The sequence below is a fragment of the Marmota flaviventris genome, chromosome 17, assembly GCF_047511675.1.
Source record: "Marmota flaviventris isolate mMarFla1 chromosome 17, mMarFla1.hap1, whole genome shotgun sequence".
Taxonomy (NCBI): domain Eukaryota; kingdom Metazoa; phylum Chordata; class Mammalia; order Rodentia; family Sciuridae; genus Marmota; species Marmota flaviventris.
The window spans coordinates 42242657-42263086 of record NC_092514.1 but is presented as its reverse complement, the minus strand read 5'-3'; the positions used below and the strand labels follow the sequence as shown (position 1 = coordinate 42263086).

Genomic DNA, 20430 nt, shown 5'->3' with positions numbered 1-20430 from the left:
TTGGAACAAAGTGAGTTGACAGTTGACAAAAGGAGAAAAAAAAAACTATCAAACTAAAAGATCATATCTGGTGAAAATATTCTTCAAAATTTTACATAAAACACAGATATTCCCAGAGAGAAAAAAAAATCTTAAAAGAATTCACTTTTTGAAGGGAAAGGACAGGTGATGGGAATAGAAAAGACAGTAGAATGAATTAGACATTACTTTCCTATGTTCATGTATGAATACACAACCAGTGTAACTCCACATCATGTACAATCACAAGAATAGGAAGTTATATTTCAGGTATGTATGTCAAAATACATTCTACTGTCATGTATAACTAAAAAGATCAAGTAAATAAATAAAGAGAAAGAAATTCACTTTTATAAGAAAAATCCAAAAATAACTCATAAATATGTCACTTTTGGTAAAGAGAGCAAGAGAAATTCAATAGAGGAATGACTATCTTGAAAAAATGGTTCAGTGGTAGTCACATATCCATGGGGGAGAAAAGAAACCACAGCCCAAACCTGACGTGATTGACAACTCAAAATGGATGACAGATTTTAATGTAAATTCTAAAACTATGAGAAAATTACATAGGAGAAAATCTTCAGGCCCCAGATTGTTGAACATTTTTTAGTCTTAACAACAAAAACATGATCCATAAAAGAAAAAATAAATTGGATTTAGCAAATAGTTAAAATATTTTTGTTTCTGTGAAAAACCCAGGTAAGAGAACAAAAAGACAAATTTATCACTGGAAGAAATATTTTCAAACATTATATATGTGTGTGTGTACATATATATGTTACATATATGTATACTATATGATGAGGAAACTGTACATGTATGGGAAAAGCAGTTGTATGGAAGTTATATGGAAACTGTACTTTTTGCTCAATTTTGCTATAAGCCTAAAATTTCTCCAAAAAATAAAGTTCAGTACTTTAACAAAAAAAAGTTCAAGATAATATTACTCATTTTCTCCCTAAATAACTGAATGTAACATATTTACACCACCCATATTGAATCTACCAAGATCTAAGCAAGGGAGACAATCTGGTACTTTTAAACAAATCATAAATACTACGATTAAAATGTTTGTTTTAATTCTGAGCTCACAGTCACAGCTAATAAATAAGAATGGGAAAGAGAAATTGAAAAACAAACTGAATATAGCCGCTGAACTATAAGTTTCACAACTTTATTTAATGGCATCCCTTAATTTCTTTTCTGAATAGGTCCTATACAAGACAGAACTGCATGCCACCCAACCAATCTACATTTTCTCCTTACTTCATTTTGCAGTGTTAATCCATCATGGACATTTTATAGTATTTTTAACATTTTCCAGAAGGTGGCCACAGGTGTAGTTTGTCCCTGACTTTTGTTGTCCAGAACATTTTTCATTACATTGTCTTCTAAAAATAAGTCTCTTTTTAAAAACACATTAAATGAACCTGTACTATATTCTTTAGTATAATAATAGTACACAGTGGTAAACTGGTTTAAGAAATGTCAGCATTTAAAACAAAAACAATCAACTTTTTGTTTGTTTATATAAACATCCAGAAAGATATTCTAACAAGCACTATTGCTATTACCACTTTATATATCCCATGAAAATGCCATTTTCCTATGTTAAATGTCAAGGATTATTAGAGGGTTAGCATAATTAAAACATGTTGGTATAAATAAATTAGAAAAACATATAGTACTAGACTATGTTACTGGAAAATCTCCAAGGTATATTTCAAATTATCTAAATTAAAGTAAAAATCTCTAAGTACTGCATTAAGGCCAACTTAAATTGAATACCTTTGTACAAAACACCAATTAATAAAAGCTCAGAACATTATGTAATAAATAGAATTCAGTCAGTGAGGGAAAAATACATCATTTTGTAACATCACATTCTTTGATCACTTTAGTAAATTTATAGGAGAGAACTTAAATGGAAAGTGATACAAAATATATCACTTTAACTCTCAAAAATATTTTTGAAACTGTAATAAACCAAAAAAAAAAAATCACAATTACTGAGGTGTCTATGCATTTGTAATAGGCAACGTGACCATATTGCTAAGACACACCATGTATGAACACACATCTCAATCCAAGAAAATAAACAAAGAAAATGAGAAATAAGAAAAATAAGACACCAATTAATGATAAGATCTAAGAAGAGTCATGACAAAACCCTATGGCTCTTTGTGAGAAACAGGTATAACACTTGCTTTAAAAAAAAAACAACAACAACAACTTAAGATTGCCAAATAACTAATAACTTAATATTTTCTATACCCTTGCTCCTAATCAAGAAATACCAGTTCACTATTTTGAAGAGCAATAATACACAAAGCTAAACACAATTCAGATGAACTGCAAACAACTAAATAAAATTCTCTACTTACCAGCTTCTATTAAGCATTATACAAAGCAACTATGTGAGTGATTTGAGTTATAAACCCTCCACTTACCACAGATGTTTAATTTACAAAACTAGAATGTTACTGAAACACCTATTAAAAAAAAACCTATCTCCTACATAACAGATTCATGAGTCCATTGTATAGAATGTGCTTTATAATATATTTCAAATGTACCCCGTTTTCTCTTCCTCATTCAATCGGTACTTACTTGTATAAAGGCACAGATAATTATTTCCCAACTAATCATCTTTTAGTTTGAACTTAGCACTAATTTCCTTTTGAAGAACTCTCCCCCAAATCAGGTTCATATTTACTTATCTACTAGTACTTTGTCAATACTGCATTTAGGATTTTCCTTCCTTAAGGCTCTACTTACATATTTGTATCTCACCAGCAGGTTGCATATATTGGAACTGTCTTTTATTAACTGAATTACCAATTCCTAGCCAGGCAATATGATCTGTCTTTCAATGTGTTCAACTGAAATGGGTAAAACCATATCAAGCTTCAACACTTGTTTTTTTGGTTTTGTTTTTTACTGTAGATTGAACCCAGGGGCACTCTACCACTATGCTACATCCTTAGCTCTTCAGTTTTTAAAAATTTGGAGGCAAGATCCTGGTAAACTGCCCAGGTTGGTCTCAGGCTCAAAATTCTCCTCCTTAGTAGCTGGGATTACAAGCGTACACCACCACACCCAACTCAAGTTTCAGCACTTTTTTGGCCTGGAGGGGGTGGGGTACCGGATATTGATCAGGATCACTCCACCACTGAGTCACATCCCCAGCCCTATTTTTGTGTTCTTTATTTAGAGACAGGTTGTCAAGGAGTTGCTTAGCACCTTGCTTTTGCTGAGGCCGGCTTTGAACTCTCAATCCTCCTGCCTCAGCCTCCCAAGTCACTGGGATTGCTGGTGTGCTCCAGCATGCCTGGCAAGCTTCAACACTTTTGATGAGGTAATTTTAACCATTTCACCACCATGGGCTGCTTTCACAATATATGAAGCCTAAGGACAACTTTCCCAAAATAATATTTATTTAAAAGACAAACTACATGAGATGTTAAAAATGTATCAGGGCTGGGGATGTAGCTAGCCTGTCTAGCATGTGGGAGGCTCTGAGCACCATCCTCAATAACACAAATGAAATGAAACATATAGATATATGTGTATGTATGTGTGTGTATGTACGTGCATAATGATATATGTAGGTTCTATAATAATTCTGAAGCATATTCAATATTCCAATAATTGCGTAACAAAAGTGAAGTTATATGAAAATATTCACTATTTTTGTTGCTGGTAAGCTCAAAAATATAGCTAATACTCAATGAAAAAATTGCTGTTTTTTGAAATTGCCATGTATTAACTCAATTAACAGGCATCTATGAGTCAGTAGCCTATTTTGAGGTTACTTCCAATGATATATAAATTCATAAATTGTTTTATAAAACAATTATATACAATCAATATGAGAAAACTCTATAGACACTATGAGCCATCTCAAAATGAATAAATTCCAAAATAGCTCTAGGATTCTTTCATCAAAATATCAATAGAAAACTGAGGGGGTGGGGGAGAAAAATGAAGTATTGATTGATTTATTAGCTTTATTTTCATAACAGGGAATACCATGCCTACCAGAGAGCCAAGTGTTCATAGTTGGGAATGGTTTCAAATTAACACATTCAATAACTTTCTTAATACACTGAGATCCATGCAAGGCACCAAAAGGTATATGTAAATAAATAAATAATTTACTATCTTAAAAAAAAAAAGATAAACAACATCTGATCCCTAACTGGGAGGAAGACAGAGGTTTATAAAGGAAAGAAGCATTTAAACAAATAATTATCACAAAATAAATTACATCATACTCCTAAACCTAGCACTCTAGGAAAATGGAAAATAGTTATAAATATTTTTAACAATCTTATATAAACACAAATATGGGATGTCAACACCAAATGGCAACATGCACTTCAAAAAAATGAAACAATTTTTAATGGAAAATCAATGACAATGATAGTGATGACTATGAAATTCTTTACATTAAATGATATGTTCTTCATATAATACAAAGTCATGAAGAGGAAAAATGTATCTCCAAATGACAAAAGCACCTGAAGTGGCATCTGAAATATACACTAATACAAAGGCAATTTGACCTAATGGATGAATATAAAAATAAGTCATGGGGCTGGGGATGTGGCTCAAGCGGTAGCACGCTCGCTTGGCATGCATGCGGCCCGGGTTCAATCTTCAGCACCACATACAAACAAAGATGTTGTGTCCACCGAAAACTAAAAAAAAATATATATATATTCTCTCTCTCTCTCTCCCTCTCTCAAAAAAAAAAAAAAAAAATAAGTCATACTGGTTACCCCAACTGGAGTGCTGTAAGTAACATAACTTTCAGAATGTTTCTTCAAATTTAACTGAATTCTCACAACGTTCAATTTCAATAAATCTTTGTCTTTATTAATTAAATCAATCCTACTGATCACCAATCACTAAAAAATTGTTCTCCATAAAAAATTACTAATTGAGTTATTAGAACGAATATTATTCAAAGTACTCTATATTACTCTCTTACCATCATTCATTATTTAAAAAAAGAAGGAAAAAATAAAGAATCTTTCCCATCAATTTGAAGTGATATGATCATTTCTGAGAGATAAGATAAAAATGGTAGGCTCCTCAGATACATCAACCAAATGGATAAGATCTGAAAAGACTATAAATTTTTAAATACTATATCAGCCATGAAAGCAAAAGAGCAATTTTATCATTTATTTAGAAACAAAGTATTTTAAAAATACCTCATTTCTCAAAACTAGAAGTATTACCAACTGCTTAACAAGCTTACTAAAAAAAAAAAAAAACTGATAGCTAAAAGAAAAAAGAAGGAATTTATCAGTCTAAATATATTGGAGAACTGTGGTAAATACCTTCTTGATAAGATAATTCTTTCTTTATAGAAGACTAGCATAAGTAAATGCAGGAATATGATAGAATTAGAAACATCATTTTTCGACCTTTAATGTAATAGAACTATTAATTTAAAAGTTTTAGAACTGAGGTCAAAATAACTCTCCATAGAATACTTGCTAATTTCTACAAGGAAAAAAACCCTATCTCAAATGTATGCAGTCATTTGATGGTCACCAACTTTTCCATATGATGAAACAGAAATAGGGACATGACCTGATATGTTTCCTATTGGGATAAAAAGTTGGACATGGAAGTTCTTAGGAAGTTTAAACATAAACAAAGAAGACTAAATAGTTTTAAGCTTTTCTAGGCTAACTTACAGTTGGTAGAAGAAATACAGGAATTCTCAAAACATTATAATGAAAAACTCTGATAAATCCAGATTTTTAATAACACAAATGCTTTGGACAGTGCAAAAATAAATAAATAAACAAATAAAGGGGCTAGGGATGTAACTCAGTGGTAAAGACTGCTTGGCTAGCATTCACAGGTCCTGGGCTGCATCCCCAGCACCACCAAAAAAAAAAAAAAAAAGGGGAAAAGAAAAAGGTACAAGCTATATGCTATATTAAAAGGAATTTAAAGAGACCTATAATGTAAGGAGCAAACCTTAGACCATGGTTTGAAGTAGTTACAGCAAATATTTTTGGGAAATTTTAAATCATGAATTACACTGGACAATATAAAGTGTTATTTTTCTGAGCTATAATACTGATTATATAGGAAAAGATCCTTTTTTAAGAAATGCATGATTAAATGAAACTGGATGAAATATTAGTGTATATGACATGTTTGGAAGTTGCAGGAAAACACATGTGCTTGTGCTTACACACACAGAGAAACATAAATGTGAACACCTGTTGAATCTAGATGGTAGTGGTACATGTATGACTGTTGTACTACTTTTTATTTCATTTTTCCATCTTTTCATAATAAAAAATGAAAAGTAACAGGGTACTCCACATATAGTGCTATAATACTAGTCTTTATCAAATTTCCTTAGAAAACCAGAAAAACTAAGAGCATATGCAATACAATAGGAAAATAAAAGTAAATGAGCTTATAAGTTAAAAAAAAACTTTCAAGTTACAAAGAAAATGCCATTCACATACATTAACATTCTGATTTAAAATACTGAAGCTTTTGTCATAATAATAATACAAAAATCAATGCAACTCAAGGAAGCAACTAGGAATGTAGAGAGAGAACCCACAGAATGGGAGAAGATCTTTTCTAGCTACTCTTTTGACAAAAGATTAATATCTAAAATATATAAAGAACTCAAAAAAAACTTAATGCTGAAAAAGCAAATAACCTAATTAATAACTGGGCAAACGAAATTTAAGACACTTCTCAAAAGAAGAAACACATACAGCCAATAATTATATAAAAATGTTCAATATCATTAGCAATTAGGGAAATGCAAATCAAAACCACACTAAGATTTCATGTCCTACCAGTCAAAATGGCAGTCATCAAGAATTTAGACAATAATAAATGCTGGAGAGGATGTGGAGAAAAAGAAACACTTTTACACTATTGGTGAGATTGTAAATTAGTACAACCACTATGAAAACCAGTATGAAGGTTCCTCAAAAGACTTGGTATGGAACCATCATATAACCCAGCTATACCACTCCTCAGTATTTATCCTAAAGACTTTAGCTGGGTGTGGTGGCCAGCAACCTGGGAGTCTGAACCAGGAGGCTTACAAATTCAAAACCAATCTCAGCAATGTAGCAAGGCCCTAAGCAATTTATCAAGACCATAATTAAAAACAAAAAATAAAAAAAGAGACTGTAGATGTAGCTCAGTGGTAAAGTCCCTCTGGTTTTAAGTCCCAGTATCAAAAGAAAAAAGAAAAAAAAAAAAGGAACTAAAGTCATCATACTAAAGTAATACACATATACCCATGTTTATAGCAGCACAATTCACAATAGCCAAACTATAGAACCAGCCTAGGTGTCCATCAACAGATGAATGGATAAAGAAAATGTGGTATATATACACAATGGACTTTTAATCAGTCATAAAGAAAAAGGAAATCATGTCATTTGCAGGAAAATGCATGGAACTTGAGACCATTATGTCAAGCAAAATAAGGCAACTCGGAAGATCAAGGCTCCTATGTTTTCTCTCATATGTGGAAAAAAGGAAAAGAAATATGGGGCAGATCTCATGAAAATCAAAGGGAAATCAGTAAAGGAAAGGGAACCTTGGGTAGAAGAAGGGAAGGGAGAGGAAAGTTTTGGGGTACGATATTGGCCAACTATATTGTTATATTGTGCCCATGTATGAATATGTAACAAAAAATCTAATCATTATGTACAACTATAATGGACCATAAAAAATGTGGAAAAAAAAAATCAATGCAACTCAATAACACTATTTATCTACCACTGCAATTTAATCATCACTTTACTAGGAGTGAAACTATTATTCTTTGACTGGTTATAAGTTGTAAATAAATTCATTCATTCAATATACTGAGGACAACCAACATTTCTGATATACACTGACAACATGGAGAAAAGTCATATTCCATATTTTGTATTTTCCATTTCCAAAATACTTGGCTGGAAAACTCATGAAATAAATGGCAAAATAAAAACTTACCACTTGTATTAAAAGCCATACAGCACACTGGCTTCTCGTGGGCAAGAAAGTGGGCCACAATGCCATCACTGTCAGAATCTTCACTCACTAGCACCTTCAGAAAAGAAAGAAAGACAAAAGGAGGTTAATATTTTTTACACAATAACTGAGCTTGAAGACTATAAATAGCTACATTTCAATATCCCTAACCAAATAACATACTTTCACTATTTTGGAAAATTATTCTTATCAATATGAGAATTCCACTTAAGAAATGAGAAGATAAAACATGCCCTGATGGGTATACAGCAGAATTTTACAAAACCTTTAAAGAACAACTAATACCAATACTTTTCAAGCTACTTCAGGAAATAGAAAAAGAGGGAGAACTTCCAAATTCATTCTATGAGGCCAACATCACCCTGATACCTAAACCAGACAAAGACACTTCAAAGAAAGAAAACTACAGACCAATATCTCTAATGAACCTAGATGCAAAAATCCTCAATAAAATTCTGGCGAATCGGATACAAAAACATATCAAAAAAATTGTGCACCATGATCAAGTAGGATTCATCCCTGGGATGCAAGGCTGGTTCAATATACGGAAATCAATAAATGTTATTCACCACATCAATAGACTTGAAAATAAGAACCATATGATCATCTCGATAGATGCGGAAAAAGCATTCAACAAAGTACAGCATCCCTTTATGTTCAAAACTCTAGAAAAACTAGGGATAACAGGAACATACCTCAATATTGTAAAAGCAATCTATGCTAAGCCTCAGGCTAGCATCATTCTGAATGGAGAAAAACTGAAGGCATTCCCTCTAAAATCTGGAACAAGACAGGGATGCCCTCTCTCTCCACTTCTGTTCAACATAGTTCTCGAAACACTGGCCAGAGCAATTAGACAGACGAAAGAAATTAAAGGCATAAAAATAGGAAAAGAAGAACTTAAATTATCACTATTTGCAGATGATATGATTCTATACCTAGCAGACCCAAAAGGCTCTACAAAGAAACTATTAGAGCTAATAAATGAATTCAGCAAAGTGGCAGGATATAAAATCAACACGCATAAATCAAAGGCATTCCTGTATATCAGCGACAAATCCTCTGAAATGGAAATGAGGACAACCACTCCATTCACAATATCTTCAAAAAAAATAAAATACTTGGGAATCAACCTAACAAAAGAGGTGAAAGACTTATACAATGAAAACTACAGAACCCTAAAGAGAGAAATAGAAGATCATCTTAGAAGATGGAAAAATATACCCTGTTCATGGATAGGCAGGACTAACATCATCAAAATGGCGATATTACCAAAAGTTCTCTATAGGTTTAATGCAATGCCAATCAAAATCCCAACGGCATTTCTTGTAGAAATAGAGAAAGCAATCATGAAATTCATATGGAAAAATAAAAGACCCAGAATAGCAAAAACAATGTTAAGCAGGAAGTGTGAATCAGGCGGTATAGCGATACCAGACTTCAAACTATACTACAGAGCAATAGTAACAAAAACAGCATGGTACTGGTACCAAAACAGGCGGGTGGACCAATGGTACAGAATAGAGGACACAGAAACCAATCCACAAAACTACAACTATCTTATATTTGATAAAGGGGCTAAAAGCATGCAATGGAGGAAGGATAGCATCTTCAACAAATGGTGCTGGGAAAACTGGAAATCCATATGCAACAAAATGAAACTGAATCCCTTTCTCTCGCCATGCACAAAAGTGAATTCAAAATGGATCAAGGAGCTTGATATCAAATCAGAGACACGCCGTCTGATAGAAGAAAAAGTTGGCTACGATCTACATTCGGTGGGGTCGGGCTCCAAATTCCTCAATAGGACACCCATAGCACAAAAGTTAATAACTAGAATCAACAAATGGGACTTACTCAAACTAAAAAGTTTTTTCTCAGCAAAAGAAACAATAAGAGAGGTAAATAGGGAGCCTACACCCTGGGAACAAATCTTTACTCCTCACACTTCAGATCGAGCCCTAATATCCAGAGTATACAAAGAACTCAAAAAATTAGACAATAAGAGAACAAACAACCCAATCAACAAATGGGCCAAGGACCTGAACAGACACTTCTCAGAGGAGGACATACAGTCAATCAACAAGTACATGAAAAAATGCTCACCATCTCTAGCTGTCAGAGAAATGCAAATCAAAACCACCCTAAGATACCATCTCACTCCAGTAAGATTGGCAGCCATTATGAAGTCAAACAACAACAAGTGCTGGCGAGGATGTGGGGAAAAGGGTACACTTGTACATTGCTGGTGGGACTGCAGATTGGTGCAGCCAATTTGGAAAGCAGTATGGAGATTTCTTGGAAAGCTGGGAATGGAGCCACCATTTGACCCAGCTATTCCCCTTCTTGGTCTATTCCCTAAAGACCTAAAAAGAGCATGCTACAGGGACACTGCTACATCGATGTTCATAGCAGCACAATTCACAATAGCAAGACTGTGGAACCAACCTAGATGCCCTTCAATAGACGAATGGATAAAAAAAATGTGGCATTTATACACAATGGAGTATTACTCTGCATTAAAAAATGACAAAGTCATAGAATTTGCAGGGAAATGGATGGCATTAGAGCAGATTATGCTAAGTGAAGCTAGCCAATCCCTAAAAAACAAATGCCAAATGTCTTCTTTGATATAAGGAGAGTAACTAAGATCAGAGTAGGGACGAAGAGCAGGAGAAGAAGATTAACATTTAACAGGGATGAGAGGTGGGAGGGAAAGGGAGAGAGAAGGGAAATTGCATGGAAATGGAAGGAGACCCTCAGGGTTATACAGTGGAGGGGGTAGAGAGAGAGGAGGGGAGGGGAGGGGAGAGGTGGGGAGGGGGGAGGGGGGAGGATGGGAAAGGCAGCGGAGCACAACAGACACTAGTATGGCAATATGTAAATCAATGGATGTGTAACTGATGTGATTCTGCAATCTGTGTATGGGGTGAAGGTGGGAGTTCATAACCCACTTGAATCAAAGTGTGGAATATGATATGTCAAGAAATTTGTAATGTTTTGAACAACCAACAATAAAAAATTAAAAATAAATAAATAAAACATGCCCCCTAGAAGATAGGCATATATATTCTAAAAACAGTTGACCTGAGTGTAAAGGACACAGGCAAGTATTTCTTCAATTACACATGAAGGGACAAAAAGCGAAAATCAAGTAATTTCAAGTCTTTAACAAAATATAATCAAATATAGCTTTACTCAAGGACATAAAATATACTTTTTATCTTTATAGACTGCTGGAAAAAAATTTTCCATTAGAATTAAAAATTAGAATAGAACACGAGAACAGAAAAAAATATAGCTTAAGTAAAATTCAAATAAACAAATAATTACCAAATAAAATTTTTTTATTTTAAAGTACAAAAATGTCAACTTTATTACTTACTTATAGATGGACAAGGAGTTCTTTGAAAATTTTATACTACTAAGATAACACATAAAAAAGCACAAAAACAATAGAAGAGGTAGGTTTATATCTCCAATGTGATTTATTATTTTCCCTTAATTTTATAGATACATTGAAATATAATTTACAATCTATAAAATATGTCCCACCACTAGTGCACTAAACAATAATTTTATTTTTCATTTTTTTGGACTGGGTATTGAACCCAGGAGCTCTTTACCACTGAGCTACATCCCCAGTCCTTTTTTTTTTTTTTTTTTTTGGTACTGGGCATTGAACTCAGGGGCAGTCAACCACTGAGCCACATCCCCAGCCCTGTTTTGTATTTTATTTAGAGACAGGGTCTCACTGAGTTACTTATGGTCTCACTAAATTGCTAAAGCTGGCTTTAAACTCATAATTCTTCTGCCTCAACCTCCTGAGCTGCTGGGATTACAGGTGTGCACTACTATGCCCGTCATCCCCAGTTCTTTTTATTTTTTATTTTGAGTCAGGGTCTCATTAAGTTGCTTAGGGCCTCGCTAACTTGTTCAAGCTGGCCTCAAACTTGTGACACTCCTGCCTCAGCCCCCCAAGTCACTGGGATTAGAGACATGCACCACCATGCCCACTGAACAACAATTTTAAAAGAAATGTTTTTGCCTATCAAATGTGCAAGGAAAAAACTTGTCAAAATATTGGATCACAGGGCTGGGGTTGTGGCTCAGTAGTAGACTGCTTGCCTGGCATGCATGGGGAACTGGGTTCGACTCTCAGCACCACATAAAAATAAAAAATAAATATTAAATATTAAATCCAAAAAATAAATATTAAAAAATATTGGATCACAATATTTAGACATAGAAAATACAATTCTCAGCAAACTAAAAAATAGTCCTACCAAGGCAATATTCATTTTTTTCTTTCAAAATTGCTAGTAGAGTCAAGCATTACATGTCAAATAACCTGCTAGATGCTGGAAGCATAAACCAAATACTATTCAAGCCCTGAAAGACACAGTAAATGACCAGATCAGTTACTTTACTTGCAAATTTGGACAAAAAACCTGTAAGTATTGGGATAGTACTTTTGTTTGTGAAAGCTTTACACTAATACAATTTACATATGATAAAAGCCACTCATTTTAACTTTATAATTCGTATAGTATTATATATTATATTTACATAGTATTAAACCATCAAAACAAGCTATCACATAAAAATGTCTGAAATGTCATAATTCTAATTTTATCCTTAAAAATTACTTATCTTACTGCTCTGGCTAGAACCTCAAATCCAGTCTAGCTACAAATGTATCAATGACGTTAGTTTTCAAAGAACCAACTATTGCTATGGCAAATGCCTGAAAGGCCAGCTCCACTCCTTGGGGCTCAAGGTGAGGCTGAACATCATGGGGAGAAAGTGTGGCAGAAGGAAGCAGCTCACATCATTATCAGAAAGCAGAGGGAGAAGTCTCCACTGTCAGATACAAATATATACTCATAGCCATGCTCCAATTCCCACCTCCTCCAGCCACAACCCACCTGCCTCCAGTCACCACTCAGATAATCCTATCAGGAAATTATTCACTGATTGGGTTAAGGCTATAACCCAATCATTCATCCTCCAACCCTTGTTGCAGTATCTCACAAGTGAGCTATTGGGGGATACCTCATATCCAAACTATTGAGCAACATGCCAGCTTATATAGTGCTGGCCCAAATGCCTCTGAGATTCTGTTCATATTTCATCAATAGCTTCCTCTCTGTTCTTCAACTGGCCATAAGATGAACTGCAATTTCAGCCTACCAGGAAAGTATACTGTGCCTGCTCATTCCTTATCAACTTTACTATTTGACAAGAACACTGGCATGCTTATGTTTTCAGTTTCTAAACAATTCAAGTAAAACCCTCTCTAGTAGGAAAGCTGTTAATTCTATGCCAGATAAAAATATCCCTAAAGAATGTCGATAATGACATGAGAAATAAAATGTCATATGCTATATGACATTTCATTTATAGAACATTCTTTTAAAAAATCACAAAACTTTTAGAGTTGGAGAACACACTTATGGTGTTTTCTTGGAGAAAGGGATATGGTGGAATGAAGGATGGCTTAAATACAAAGAGGTAACTATGGATGGAACAGATTCATATCTTAATTATCCTGGTGGTTACATGAAACTGTTCAAGGGATAAATATTTATAGAACTGGGCTGGGAATATAACTGTGTACAGGACTTGCCTGGCATATAAGAGATGCTAGTTAAATCCCTAGCACAACAAAAACAAAAATACAATTATAAACACCCACATCTATGTACAAATGAACAAGCTAAATAAATGCTCTATAACCTAGTTAATAGTAATGTGCCATTGTCAATTTCCAGTTTTGATACTGCACTATAGAGATGTAAGATATTGTAAGACATGATGATGTCACCATTCAGATAAAGTGGGAGGAAGTGGGGTGAAAAGCATGTGGACAGATCTGCAACTTACTGTGTCTATGATTATTTCAAAACTAACAAATAAAAATAAAATATTTTGCAAGCTTTTGAGTTTCTCAGATACTGATAAGTGAAAAATGGTATCTGGGCTAGGGCTGTAGCTCAGTGGCAGAGTGCTTGCCTAGCATGTGTGAGGCACTGGGTTTGATCCTCAGCACTGCATAAAAATAAATAAATACATGAATGAATAAATATTTAAGCTTATCAAAAATTGTATCAGTTTTAACTTACAATCCTCATAACAAATGAAATTGTGTATATAGATTTCATGTCATTTCTACATTTTTTCCATTTCTATATTTATTTCAAAATAAAAACAATCCCATTCCTATCATATTTTATAACCCTACACTGTGTGTGTGTATATATATATATTTCTAGGAAAATCAGGTTTTTTTTATTTGTTTGTTTGTGTTTTGGTATCAGGGACTGAATCCAGAGAAGCTTAACCTCTGAACTACATCCCCAGCCCTTCTTTTTTTTTTTTTTTTTTGGAGAAAAGGTCTCACTAAGTTACTGAGCTGGCTTTGCACCTGCAATCTGATCCTCCTGCCTCACCTCCCTGGCCACTGGGATAACAGGCATATGCCACTATGCCCAGCTATAATTAGCATTGAGCACGCATTTGATAGCAATAATGAAGACAGAAGCCACCCAATCAAAAGACACGTTAGATATGATCCATGGCAAAACCTCTAACTAAAATAAGGTTCTTTGAGTCTTATTTTTACAGAATTTGTAAATATAAATAACCATATACTTCTAGAAGGATCCTCTCCATTAAATCATCACCTTGCCTAAAACATCAAACCATTAATCAAATCATTAATACCAGAGATATCTCAGTATCTTTACTCACCATTTACCTAAGCCCAATGGACCTCTAACATTAACTGGACTATATTAGACAAAGTAAAGCACTTTAATTGATAAAAAGTGGATAAGCCTTCACTTCACCATAAGAACAAAATATATCTTCAAAACCATTAAATTATTATAAATGACACTTGTTTTCAGGGCAAGAAACAGGTTTGTGTCATCATTCTGAAGCATTTTATTTCAATTACAGATTTTACCACATTGCTAACTTCAATTATATAAATGTGTAAAAGACAAATCATACCACTTAACTTATCTTAGTCAAGAAATGCTTTTAAATAAAACATGAAAGTAACATAGATAAAAATGGACACAAAGTCAATCAAATCCATTCCTCCTTAATGCACTTACCACACAATAATCCCATCACCATAAAATCAAATTAATCGATACAACGACAGTGAATCAGACTTTATACATTACCACAGTGAACACAAAAATATCTTTATGAAAGGCTCAATAGATTTAAACAACAAAAGTCAATGTACTGTTCAGTTTAGCTTCTGAGATATATATGGAAAAGGAAAAACATCACAGCTATGGTGAAATATCAATGGGAAGGAGTAAAAGCGATAAGTCCATGGCACTGACTACTGCAGTCTTTTTAATACAATAAAGTACAACCTAAAAACAGCCTTGACTTGTACTCCAATTGTAATATTTATCAGAGACGAAGATGTCTTATTGACAAAAAACAGATGCACATTAAGGAAAGAATGGAAACAGTATTTTACTGTAGGAATTTGCTGTTTGAAAAAATATAATTTAGAAAATCCATTTCTTTTCCCTTGTAATTTTTAAAGTAAGCTGAAATTTTGGAATGTCATAATATAGCTCACAAACAAAAATAGAAAAGATGAAATTTATCATTTTGAACATTTGAGATTTTTAACTCTTAAAACTTAACACTTCTATGATTCTTCCTAAAAAAATAACATTTGTTTCAAGCATTATCTAGTCATTCATTACAGAAAACTTTTGTAACTTCACAAGCTATAATCCATTTACACAAACTGTAACCAAGAATTTGTATATAAATAAATACACTTTTTTTTAACCTCCCCAAAATTTATTCAGTAAAAGGACAAGGCACAAAGGTTTTGTTTGTTTGTTTGCTTGGGGGTTTTGTTTTTTTAAAGAGAGAGGGTCTAGTTATGTTTCCTATGTTGTCCCTAAATTTGGGGGCTCAAGTGATCCTCCTTCCTCAGCCTCCCAAGAAGCTGTAATTAGAGACCTGGGCCAATACACTCAGCTGAGAACTCCTTTTTTTGTTTTTATTTGGGGTGGACATTTTGTTTGCTAGTTTTTATTTTGTTTTTTGTTGTTACCATTGTTGGGTTTTTTCTTTCTTTCTTTTTTTAGGTAGTACTATGGATCAAACCCAGGGCTTTTGTACAAGTTAGGTGAGCTTTCTACCACTAAGCCACATCCCCACCCACAAAAAGGTAATGAAGAACAAGAAGAAAAAGAAATTACTTTCAAATGACTATAGACTTAACACTCTTCAACATACTTAGAATCATAGAAAATGTTGAATAGTTGTTATTACCTAATATATGTGGGTGGCCTTGGTATTAAGAATCAGAAAATTAAAGGAAATTTTTTTACATTAATGCTCAAAACACTAAAGGTTTATATGTCTAATTCCAATTTAAAAAGAAAACATATGTGTCTATCCACATCAGATAAGACACACACACACACACACGCAGAAAGTCATTATAGTCAACTGTAAAGTTTCCTAGAACTTCATTAAAAAAAGAAGAAGAAAAAGAAAAAGAAGCCTATGACATTTTGTTAACCATAAAGTTAAGTAGAAGGGGTAAAAAATTACTATTGTTCAAATTTTTTTAAAAAAATAAACATCTAAATTTAATAATCCCAAATTTCAAAGAAATTTTTTATTTTAATTGCAGCAAAGTTTACTTTTTCTTGAACTAGAAAGCAATCTTTTATAACACAAACTAGAACATGAGTACCTGCATATATAGTGCAAATAGATTTTCTGAAAGGACCATGCAATATTAAATGATAATACTTTAAAGACTCACAGTTTCTAAGCATTTTTTTCTATATACATAATATATATTTTACATGAAAGCAAAACAAATTTATTTCACAAATGCAGTTCTACTCTTATTCCAGAAATTGGTTTTAGATTATGTGTTATAGCAATGATCACAAACTACTAGAACAAAAAATTAACTTCCTTTTAGAAATGTATTTGCAAAGTGAAGGCTACGATACAAAAGGAAACAGCTCATGAATACATAGTGGAGGATAAGGGAGAGGAATACATACATTTTGCCAGAAACATCTTACCAACAAGATAAAGATGCAAGCATAAATTAGTTTCCATGTTTACAATCACCCTTTCTAAATGTTTCTAAACCTAGATTTTAAAAATAACTGTTTTACCCGAAGATACCAGTATTTGACAACAAGCTATTATTTTTTGGCACACTATTATAAAATGTCATGTATTGTTTTTTATATTTATAATGAAATAGGTTATAAATGTTGATATTATTCACTATGTAACTTGTAACCATCATTGTTTAATTTTTTTAAAATTCCCCCAGATACATAAAATCCTGCTAACTGTTTTATGTGAAAACCTATGCCTTTAGAAAGAAATATATTAATATTAGGATTTGGGTGACATACCATTGTAAAAAAAAAAAAAAGTATTATGAACAGAATAATGTAATGAAATACAAAATTACTATTTTATCAAACAAATGTCCTGATACAGAGGTCAAGCGAATTTCCTGGAACCTTAACTTCATAGTTAGGTTTGATGTATTAATAATGTTTGAACGGGTGTAATACATTACCTACTTATCATTTCTTGGAAAAAAAAAAATCACCTGATCTAAGTAATTTTAATTTCTAAAATTCCAAATTATTAATCTACTAGGCAAAATATCCTTTGACTGTTCTTGATCTTAGCCCTTATCTCTGCAGGTAGCACAAATATCATACACCCACAGTTCTTACCTGACCCTCGCCAACTGTTTCAGTGTCAATGACTGTGATGATGCCTGGGACCAAAGGACTCCGTCGTGAGTTACTGTGGATGGTAATATCATCTTCTGTCACACCTGAGGGCAGTGTGCCAGTCAGCTGAGTCACCACTTTCCCAACCATCGTCAGGCCACTTTTCAGTGTCTGTACAATGAAAGGCAAAATATGTAACCACACATCAACATATGGACTCTAAATAGAAATATGAACTTTACTAATTATCCTATTTTATATTGAATTATTGATTCTATTACAATCTGTTTTGCACCAGCAAACTGTCATAGATGTTTCATCTGACTTTCACCATGTTGAATATTCATTAGAAAATCAGTATTACTTGAAAGAAATGGCATCTAATAAAGCCAGCACAATGGGAATAAAGCCATAACTAAATGAGTATGATCATAATTGAAGATCTGTTTCATATAAATTGTATTTTATAGAAATATTTCTTTTATTCATCCCTTTTACTGTATGCATCTTAAAATACATGACATAAAAGAAGTAAAAATTGTAATATTCTTTTTTCTGGAAATATTACATATCTAATTTTACATCTATTTTCTACCATGAAAAAGACTGAGTTACTGGTAGAATAATTATGTGAAAAGAGACTATGCTTCTCAAATAAACCTATAATGTGCTGTTATATATATACTATATGCCAAGAGTTGTGATGTGGAAAATAGTCTCCACATCATTACTAGATGAATGAAATATCATTTTAAATTATCTAAGAGGGTTCTTTTCTATCTGGTAACAGAAAATAATTCAACATAGTACTTCTAATCAACTATTTCAATTAAAGATAAATTAATATTTTTTAAAACTGCATTTTAATTCCACGTCAATCGGAACAAATAGTTAAAGCCAACTTGTATATATATTTTATCTAGTATGTAAATATCTTCTGATTATAAGATGTATTAATAAAAATAGTTTTAAAGAGGGTTATTTTTCCATGTGAAAGGAAGAAAGCCAAAACAAACAAACATGGTAAATAACAAATATTTGAAAATCAGAACCAGGATAGGCAGCCTAGATCATAAGGAGAAATCAAAAACTCAATATATGCACATTTTCACAATTATTGTGTAGTGAGGAAATTTATTAATACACTTTAAACTATTCTTCAGTGAGTTAACTCTTCTAAAATAATTATGGGAAAAACATCATCACCTATATTCAGGCATAAACTATAGCAAAAATTTTAATTGTAAATTATTATACACACAATTTTTTAAATTATAATTTATAAATGGTACACAAAGAAGTTTGTTTATGAAGGTGTAAATGTGATTAAGCAACAATTATATGAGAATTTAAAAAGGAAAAGAATTTTCCAAAGAAATTTTCCAATAAAATGCAAGTAGTATATGCCTCACTTGACTGCAGCTCCATTCCACAGCACCTTCACTATGTACTAGGGATTGCCACAGGCTCTTAACATAAACTACCTCGATAGACTTCTTTATTTTATAGAAGAGAAAATTGCCCTAGGACATTTAAGTAAAATGGCAGCTTAAACAGCTAACCAATGACAGAGCCAGAATTCAAAACAAGGACTACTTGTCTACAGAGGGTGGTTTTAGCCATTACCCTATCCTATACTGCCTTGCACTCTATTCCCACTTACAACTGCTTGTGATCTCACAGCTCATGGATACAAAACACAAATGTCTTGTGGGGAAAGAGGGAGAGGAAAAACTAAGAACCATAATAATGTGTTCCTAATAAATACTTAAATAAAATGAGCAGCAAAGCCATCTGCTGAATTCAAGCAAAAAGATATAACATACAGCAGAATGAAAACAACAAATAAACCACAAATCAATTGTAACTGTTTTGTTTAGTGCTAAAAACTCAAACTGCAGTGATTATGAAACACATTAGTGTTCCTCAATTAGCAACCAAACGTTTGCTTCAATAATTCACAAGAAATGACTTACACAAAGTCTGTTAGAGTGTTGTCGAGTAAGCCTCTGAAGGACCTAGAGAATCAGGCGCCACAGTGTATTGATGTCAAGAGCTGGCCAGGAAGCCTGATTAACCTCTGAGATGCCTCAGCCGCTGTACTCATTCCATTAATGCTAATGGAGATGCTCCCACTTAGAGGTAGCTATCCCTTTATCAAAGGAATGCCTTTCAGTTTTAAAGTCTTTGGCTGTATATCCTCTGCATTTGCCCCTGAGCCTATTACTTCATGCTCTTATACCAATGAATAGGAATAAAACTAAAAGAACTGGAGCACATAAAAAGTGGAAAGTAATGTACCAAAGCAAACCACAAGGTAACGATAAAAGTTCACGTAAGAAAACAAGAGAAGGGTGTACAAAGGGGAAATGCAGTAGTATATTTCATAGTTCAAGGCTCATATCACATGAGTTCTTGATTTTTTTTGAAAGAATTATGACTATTGATGTAGTCATCTTTTAGAGGACAAAAATCTAAATCCAAATTTCAACAGTCATCAAATCTGTAATTCTTGTTGTCATATGACAGTATCATTAGCTATTTACTTAGCTATTTATCATAGCTAATTAACAACAGGGTGGGAAGAAGG

The 20430-nt window shown here is 33.1% G+C and overlaps 1 protein-coding gene across 9 annotated transcripts in view; it reads right to left on the bottom strand.

Annotated features, from left to right (window-relative positions):
• Bcas3 (BCAS3 microtubule associated cell migration factor) overlaps positions 1-20430 on the bottom strand; it is a 575514-nt gene that overhangs the window by 385417 nt on the left and 169667 nt on the right. For all 9 annotated transcript variants that reach the window (XR_011705010.1, XR_011705011.1, XM_071603381.1 and 6 more), the window contains exons 12-13: positions 17841-18011; positions 8029-8122 (exon numbers count right to left, since the gene is read on the bottom strand). Coding sequence is in view for 7 of the 9 variants with exons in the window: in XM_071603381.1 (XP_071459482.1) it covers positions 8029-8122; positions 17841-18011 (265 nt within the window). In the remaining 2 variants the exon portion in view is untranslated. The remainder of the gene's footprint in view (positions 1-8028; positions 8123-17840; positions 18012-20430) is intronic.